The following is a 9,559-nucleotide window of genomic DNA, read 5'->3' on the forward strand; positions in this document are numbered from 1 at the left end:
ATTTTTATTCTTTATTATTATTAATCGTTATTATTATTGTTATTGTTATTGTTATTATTTAATATTAATTACATTACAAGGTTTAGGCCAAGTTTATAAATGCCGGAATAATATATTTAATTTATTATTATTTAATATTATTTTTTCTTACGCACTGTCCCATTTTAATTTCATGTTTCAAATTTGTTTCAATTTCCTTCAAAATTTTAGTGAATATCATATGTGAAGCGTGGCTGTTGTGTCAGGCCCTGGACCCTAGCTTAGCAAGGGGCATAGTCTAGTCTAGGGAGAGGCCTGTAGGGTCTGTAATTCAGCCTAATTTAGCCTCTTTTGTTCTAGCCTTAATTGATAGTACCTACATAGGCTACTACTGGTGGTGGTACTAGCTGTTGTTGCTGTAGGTATAGTATTGTCATTTGATAACAAACATACAAAAAGTTTACAGTTAGTTACAGACTTACATCACATAAATCGGTAAACAAAGAGCAATCCGGTGATGGTAATAGAACACTCGAGCGTCAGGATATTGTGAAGTGCCTGCTCTTGTTCGTAACGAACTCGAGTCGAGTCAATCCGAGACGGCCCGAGTGGAGTTTCATGCAAATGATTCGTACGGGAAAAAAATCGCGTCCAGAATACGGGGGTAATACGGGCTGTGAAATCTGTCCAGAATACGGGCTCTGAAATCTGTCCAGAATACGGGCTGTATGGGGACGCTATTGTCTAGAATACGGCAGCGCCATAGATAGATTATATAATTTAATAATAATTTATTTGGATATTCACTTTTGAATCAGTGGCACTCAACCACAGGGGTGGTGCATCCTAACAACAAGAAAAAAATAAAAATTACAATCAAAATGAAAGACATCAAAACAACAAGATAATCAATTTAGCTAAAATTAAAAGAGAAAATATTAATATTTTCTCTATGACAAGAGGAACATTAGTCTCTAGACGCAGGGTCCAAGGAACGCCGCCCTCAGCGGCGAGTGCGAAGCACAACTCAGGCTCAAAAGTGGAACGTGAAATTTGGATATGGTTTTGTAGTCAGATTTGCGAGAAAAACTTCAGCTAGCCGTATTTCTCGACTGAGACGTCAGTGGGAGCTGAAATTTGTATGGCAAGGAGATTGTGCAACCCTTCATTCGTATTAAGGGAATTTACGCCCATAAACTTTGTAGTTATTAATATTTTGGTTATAATAGAAAATATTCATTTTTTGGTGACGTCACACTCACATTAGTTAGCATGCATATGTCATAAGCTAGATACGTCACCTTTTCCAGGTAAGGCAAACTTTACCGGTGGCTTGCTTTTTCATGGATAAACAAACACCACTGCTTTGCACATGGATGCTTTGCCCAAGCCAGGGCTACAAGAGCCGCATTGTTAGCATTGTATAATACTTAAAACAAGGTACCTCTGCAAATGAATTATTCTTAGTTATTTTTTTTTTCTTATTTTAATTTATTTATTCCGAAAGTGTACTCTCTATCACATATAATTCCACTGTCTTAGTTAATAGGTCTAGTAGGCCTAGTCTCATGCCTCATCGTCCCCCGCTACACAGTACATCAGCAGCCCTCCCCCATACAGTACAGACCTTTGCTAGGTAACAACGTGATTGCACCTCCCTTCCCAGGTGTTCATGTAAACATTGACATAATTGTTAGCTAGCCAGTTGTGTGTATTTCTTTGCATTTGCATCCCCTCTTGGAAAGAGGGATTCGAAATTTGTCTCAATATCTTCGCTAATTGAATTAATCACCGTAATTTAGCTTACACTTATGAATTTATTCATTCATTAGGCCTAATAATTTCCTATATACTCCAACATGGCGCATGGTAACAACCAACTGACTGCAGACCATTTCCAGTCACACATTACTCTCCATAACACAGCACCCCTAGTTCCGTCACCTCTGGATGACATATATATGGCTCTAGCCTGGGTTCCAGGCCCTAATTTTAGGTTACTCACTCTTTATTGCACTTAGTGCGCACCATACCTAATTTAATTGGCGTCCCATACTCGATTTCTTTTTTTTCGAATTAGGCTTATTCCGTCTATAAATTAACTTTCTCGTTGGTGGCGCTGTCCAGAATGAGAAAAATAATAAAAAAATAAGAGACTTGTGGCAAGTCTAATATGGCTCCGGAATACGGGCTATCGCGCTTTCTCTGTCCAGAATACGGGCTGTATGGTGGCGCTGTTGTCCAACTGGAATCAGAGCCGTAGATAGAGAGAGTTTGGCCAACTCGGTTTCACGGTATTCGGCGATGTACGCGCGTGTGATTGGGTGGATCGCAATCACATGACTTACACCGGCCATGTTGTCACCAAAACAAAACATTAAAGCTATACGCGCGCATGCGCCTGGGCTGTTTGATAACGACATGACGTCCATGCGCCAAGTTGGCCAAACTCTCTCTATCTACGGCTCTGGCTGGAATACGGACTTTCTTACGTCATATTCTATTTTTAGAGGCTTTCTCTGTCCGGAATACGGGCTGTATGATGGCGCTGTTGTTGTTTTATGAAAATAGAATAGTTAAATGAGAGCAGTTTTTTAGAAAATGACCTTAATGTGTTTAATGATTGGTGTTCTGTTAACTCACTTAGTCTTAACCCAAATAATTGCCAAGCACCTCAGGTTTGTTTTAGCGAAAAACCCCTAACCAGTCACTATTTATTGGTGACTCGCAACTTACCTTTGTTAATGAAGCTAAAATACTTGGTGTAACTATCCAAGGAAATCTAAAATGGGACTTGCATATACATACAGTAATATAATTTAAAAAGCGAATCAGAAACTGTATTTTCTGAAATGCCTAAAAAGGAACGGATATGGTACTTGTGAATTATCCATTTTACTGTACTTACTTATCCTTGAGTACGCAGATGTTATATGGCACTCGATCAGGACTTACGTGTGGACTTAGTAATTGTGCCGAAGCCATTCAAAAGAGGGCGTGTAGAATTATGTTAGACCGTGACTTTGGATCATATTATGAAGCACTTGCTAGGTTGAATCTCCCTTCTCCTTCTGAGAGGAGGGTATCCCATTGTCTCAAGTTTCCTAAAAAAATCTCTCTAACACTTTCCACTCTGCCGATTTACACCAACGCGTTTTAAATTTAATGGTAGAAATCTGCGTAACCGTAATAATATTTCACGCGCACCAAACGACTGTCCATTAGCCCTATCTCATATTACATTGATCTCATTAACCACAGTTAGAGAACAGCTTATGGGATACCCTCCTCTCAGACCGAATTCATGATTCTCTTTGTTATGTCGCGTCTTGTTTTCGATTTTAGTTGAATGTTTTTTTTTTTTTTTTTTTATTGTTGATCTGTCTTTGTAATTTTAATTTCGATTTTAATAAACTTATTTTTATTGTTGATCTGTAATTGTAACTTGCAATTTGGCCATTGGCCACGATTATGTTACAAATTTTGATGAATTTATTAATAAAGTGATTAACTTTATTCAGAAAATTAATTTCAAAATCTTTTTGGCGCTATACTAGAACTATATTTCTTCGCCAATAGGTAGTATCGCACATAAAAAACACAGAACATAAACATAAAAAAAGTCATTTACGTGTTGTGTGTGTGTGTGTGTGGGGGGGGGGGGGGGGGTGGTGGTGAAACACACAAAAATCAAATTTGAGTCTTATTTTGCTTTTTTTTATGTTTAGGAATGTCTAAAGTCAGGTAAAATAACAATTTCGTATTATATTTATGATTTTTTTAAACATATAAAAATTCGATTTGGCTTTAAAAAAACAAGAAGAGATTTTTCCTGGAATAGGTCTTTAAACAATGGGGAAACATGCTGCCCGGCGCATAGTAAGCCCGCCCGGCTGTCACAATAATGTTATTGGCAAGTAATTGTTTGGGATAATGAATGAAATCACGGCATTTATTTAACTTTAACTTTATTTTACTTTCAAATTGTTTAAGTAGGGCGTCATAACATGGAAGTATTCATGGGTGTATGCAAGGGGCGGTCAGGAAGGTCGTACGACCCCCCCCCCCCCAACATTTCAAAGGTCCACATTTTTTTCAAAGACATTTTTTTCTAGGGCCTGTTCACAATGACATAAATGAAAAAGCATTGATGACGTACCAGCAATGAGACAAAAGACCTTGTCAATTGCGTGACGTAATCTATCTAATTCCAGCAATTCCGAGATTGAGCCTGCCATTTGCTTCAAGCAAATTGTATTGACATTTTAATCAATTCTTGCTGTTATTTCATTGTGAAAAGGTCCAAAAAAATTATGATCACGACCCACCCAGAAAAAATCCTGGATACACCCCTGGTATTATAGTTTTTTTTTATGATCATATTGATCTCTGTTAGTCGTAGCTCGTCGAGAACCAGCTTTGTTCAATATAGTTAGGCCTATTTACAAAAACGATGTGCAAATTTAGTTGCTCCTAATCAGATTCGAATTGCTAACGAAGCCCTAGTGACTTATACATTATTACTTGTGCTTGTTGTTTAGTTTTCTCTGTTTAACTTTACTTTTTTTCCCTTTCATTTGCCTTTTGTTTTAAGTTTTGATTTGCTTGGCTTTGTTTTTCTTTGAACGCACCGTTACGTACGAGTGCCACTGTTGTAAAAGTGTCGTTTCCAAATAAAGAATAATAATAATAATAATAATAATAATAATAATAATAATAATAATAACAATAATAATAATAAAATTAATAATAATAATAATAATAATAATAATAATCTAGCCATACAAATTACAGCTCCCACTGACGTCTCAGTCGAGTAATACGGGTAGCTGAAGTTTTTCTCGCAAATCTGACTACAAAACCATATCCAAATTCACGTTCCACTTCTGAGCCTGTGTTGTGCTTCGCACACGCCGCTGAGGGCGGCGTTCCGGGAACCCTGCGTCCAGAGGTGACGGAACTAGGGGGTGCTGTGTTATGGAGAGTAATGTGTGATCGTAAATGGTCTGCAGTCAGTTGGTTGTTACCATGCGCCAGTGATGTTGGAGTATATAGTACAGTAATTTGAAACTATTATGTAGGCCTAATGAATGAATAAAGTTCGGAGTTTGTCGGGTAGTGAAATGATTATTTCACATTTTAAGTGCTCCCTAAATTCATAAGTGTAAGTTAAATTACGGTGATTAATTAATTAATTATTTCGAATCCCTCTTTCCAAGAGGGGATGCAAATGCTTTGTGAAAATGAGTACGCCGCGGTACTCATTTTCACAAAGAAATATACACAACTGGTTAGCTAACAATTATGTCAATGTTACATGAACACCTGGGAAGGAAGGTGCAATCATGTTGTTACCTAGCAAACGTCTGTACTGGACAATGGGGGAGGGGCAGGCTGCTGATGTACTGTGTAGCGGGGGACGATGAGGCATAAGATCAGGCCTAACTAAAACAGTGGAATTATATGTGATAGAAAGTACACTTTCGGAAGAAATAAATTAAAATAAGAAAAAAAAATGACTAAGAATAATTCATTTGCAGAGGTACCTTATTTAAGTATTATGCCAACAATGCGGCTCTTGTAGCCCTGGCTTGTGCAAGGCATCCATGTGCAAAGCAGTGGTGTTTGTTTATCAAAATTTGTTTTTTTTTTTATGAAAAAAGCACGCCGGGAAAGTTTGCCTTACCAGGAAAAGGTGACGTATCTACCTTATGACGTATGCATGCTAACTAATGTGAGTGTGACGTCACCAAAAAATGAATATTTTCTATTATAACCAAAATATTAATAACTACAAAGTTTCTGGGCGTAAATTTCCTTAATATGAATGAAGGGTTGCTCAATCTCCTTGCCATACAAATTACAGCTCCCACTGACGCCTCATTTGAGAAATACGGGTAGCTGAAGTTTTTCTCGCAAATCTGACTACAAAACCATATCCAAATTTCACGTTCCACTTTTGAGCCCGAGTTGTGCTTCGCACTCGCCGCTGAGGGCGGCGTTCCGGGAACCCTGCGTCCAGAGCTAACTGTACTTGCATGCGTTATGGACTGTCGTAGTTGTGTGGGACAGGAAATGGTGTGCAGTCGGTCGGTTGTTATGATGGCCGGGTAGGGTACCGATATGACCATTGTACATTTTATGTGCTGAAGTCACTCCACACATAAGTGTAAGCCAAATTACGGCGATTAATTGCCGATGAGCCGATTACCACCTCGAGTACGGTGCTCGTGAGCAAAATTGGAAGCAATTGCCCTTTAAGGTATACAAGTGACGGAAATAATATTGTACATAGAGCCTATATATAACTTTATATGCCACTAGTAATGCCTACGATGAGTTGTTATTTCTTACGATCATTTAACTAATGAATTAGCAGAGTTTTGTACTTTTGCAGTACATTCATCATACAGTACGGTATCTGTATAGTGAAGTACAAATAGGCCTAGTTTGGAATTATTGAATAGACATTCTCGTAGTCAGGTAGAATGTAGTTTTGTATCATGGATTTAATTTCCAAATAAAAACTGTATAATAATTAATTACTTGTACATGGTTGTATAGTAGGCCCTAATATTATTATATAGGCTATATTGCCTGTGTGTTTAACCAGGTCATACGCACTTATATACAATTAATTGCATGGTGTGTATGTACATGTTCTTCCAACGTGTGTATTAAATAATAATGTAAACATAAATCAAATGCAGGCAGTAGTGCAGGGCTGACAAACATGGACGCAACATGTACACAGCACTTTTCAGATACATAAGTTTTCAGATAATATAGAAGGTGTTGTAATTGGAAGGGAGTAATGTGAGAGGCAGCAATGTTGGCAATAGACCAACATGTTTTGTAATTGGAACGTATTGATAGCGTGAGCCATATATTGGATGTAACGAAGACCATAGTAATGTCGTAATGGTGAAATACGCTAGCAATGTCGAAATTTGGCGAAGGCGCCAAGTGTCGTAATGGGCTGCTAACCGTCTCGCATCGCCGCGGGACGACCCCGCATTTCGAAGTGATTTTGGATAAAACACGCATTTTGCACATGCGTGATCATAAATTTGTCACGCATTTAGCGCAGGTCTATGCGTGATAACGAATTACCACGAATTCAGAAGAAAAAGTATTGTAAATTAGAAGAAATTGGTTTTATTAAAAATATAAAAACGGTCATGCAGTGACTGAAATTGCAGTTGTGAGTTGTCAGCATCAAACACGCACGCAGTCAGGTAAGTACAGCAACGTAAATACTTAATTCACTGACACGTTACTAAAAAAAAGATCAGTATGCCTTTTCATTTTTTGTTTGAGTAATGAAATGTTTGTGTACATATTTTGGGTGCTCAAATTGAACATAAATTGGAACTGAAATTGTACGTGGCTTTAATAAAAATATGTTTGTCTATGTACCTGGTAATGTCAACAAACACTCCTTGAAATCGTTTAAAAACATATTTAAAATGCTACGAATCAAAATCTCGCTATAAACACTTACATCTCACTGAATTTTGGAATATGAATAAAAATCTCGCTTTAAACACATATCATTGAATTTTGGAACATGAATCAAAATCTCGCTAACACCTACATCTCACTGAATTTTCAATTGGCTAAAAATATAGTAGGCCTACAATGCTGTGCTAATGCCACACCAAAAGAAGCGTTGTGCAAATAAAAACACTGACGTATGCCGAATTTCAGTCACATGGTGTTGCGTGGTAGCAAGACTGAACATATAAAAAATGTTCACTTGTTCTTTATTGGCTGCGGAAATAAACACTGCTCTACATACTTCAGCCACGTACAATAATAATATTTCGAATTATAGACTCATAATGCATTGAATGCCTGTTCCAAATAACTTGTACTACCACAGCGAGTAGATAGGCCTCGTATTAATTAACAGATAGTTGTGTTAACGAAGCTGTATTTAACTGTATTTACCATTTTTTGATGTAAGCTTATGCATTATGACAAGAAATCATTTTCTAGTGTTATATATTTTGATCTGGTTTCCTCTAATGCTGATGACAATAATTGGAAACTTCATTGTCATGCTCACTGTGTATCTTAAACGTTCGCTATTACAAACTCCGAATAATATATTTATATCATCCTTAGCACTCTTCGATTTCTTAACCGGCATTATTGGATTTCCATTCCTGATGGCTCAATATGCGCACGTGGGACAGTGTGAAGAAATATGGTACAGTCTGCCACCCTGTATATTTATCGCTACTTCATTGCTGAATCTGATTGTGATGGTTTTTGATCGATTTCTTGCGATTAAATTCCCTTTTCGCTACCATGTGTGGATGTCACCTGAAAGAGCAATTCGAATTATTATTATCATTGATGTTTGTGGTGTTTGTTACGGAGGAAGTCCATTTTTTTTGGTTTTCTTTGCAAACACTTTTTTGCCACCACCTAATGTTACGTATGAAAACATGACGTATGAATACGACTGTGGGGTTTCTGCAGTAGGAATTTACGGCGACCCTGCTATCAAATACTTGTTCCTCCCTTTTTCGGGCTTGACAATGCTGATCATGTTTATGGTGTATGCGTATATTTACTTAATTGCGTCAAAGAAAGGAAAAGAGAATGCACTACGCCTGGGAAAGAAAATTAGAAGACGAGAAATGAAAGTGACGAAAACCACAGCCATAGTGCTTATTTCTTTCACACTGTGTATTACGCCAACTGTTCTCAAAGGCACAGTCATAGCATACATTAATAGTTCCACATGGATTATGATTTATAGGTGGTTTTCAGCTTTATTCCTCTTTGCTAACTCAATGATGAATCCGTTAATTTATGCAGGAAGAAGTAAAGAAATGAGAAAAGAGTTCAAAGAAACATTTGAATTAATCGTTTGCAAGGTTTCATCCGGATCAGTAAAAGCGGACTCAGATACAAAGGCACCCACTCGCCGACAGTCGCCTAAAGTTGATTTGGTGACAACGTCGTTAACAAACTTGGCAACTCGTTTTGGACGTCATTTGGAAACGCAGGCGACGCAGTGGCGTAACTAGGTTGTGAGGGGCCCTGGTTCAAGAGTACAGTCGGGGCCCGATTTTTTAAATACTATTTTGACAATAAATTTTTAGATATTTTTTTTTAATTTGTAATTTTTAGATGACCATAATAAGTATTTCTACTTATGACCAAAAGAAAAGGCAACTTTGATATTTATTTAGTTGGTGTATTTATTTATGGGATTAACCATTGAACAATCAACAGTTCTTGTATAGTTTTATATGAGCCTACTTAAGCTAAATAAAATGAAATTGACTTATGTATGACCGTGATAATGTAATACACATATCCGATAAACATGGCAGCCAAACACCTTTTAATAAATATCGTTCACTTAGAAACATTTTATTGAGAGATTGTTTTAGTACTAAGTAACAGATATTTCTAATTCAATTAAAGAAGACAAAACAGAATGAAAAACCAAATTATATTCACACACTAAATTTTACGGGACTTGCAGGGGCGGATTTAGAGGGGTGCTAAACAGGCTTTAGCCCCCCCCCCCCCCTAAAATTTCATAGCCATTTCTTTT

General features: G+C 37.3%; 1 protein-coding gene across 1 annotated transcript; it reads left to right on the plus strand.

The window, feature by feature from the left end:
* The first annotated feature begins 8,435 nt into the window (after positions 1–8,435).
* LOC117103713 (adenosine receptor A3-like) lies at positions 8,436–9,023 on the plus strand. Its single transcript, XM_033244317.1, has one exon. The coding sequence runs from the start codon at positions 8,436–8,438 to the stop codon at positions 9,021–9,023; it is 588 nt and encodes a 195-aa protein (XP_033100208.1).
* Positions 9,024–9,559: the final 536 nt, after the last annotated feature.

Source organism: Anneissia japonica, unplaced genomic scaffold, assembly GCF_011630105.1.
Source record: "Anneissia japonica isolate Jap-2015-1 unplaced genomic scaffold, ASM1163010v1 scaffold13122_len13036_cov116, whole genome shotgun sequence".
In the NCBI taxonomy this organism is placed as follows: Eukaryota; Metazoa; Echinodermata; class Crinoidea; order Comatulida; family Comatulidae; genus Anneissia; species Anneissia japonica.

Coding starts and splice junctions, on each gene's coding strand:
- LOC117103713 (XM_033244317.1), top strand. CDS start 8,436: ATGACGTATGAATACGACTGTGGGGTTTCTGCAGTAGGAATTTACGGC.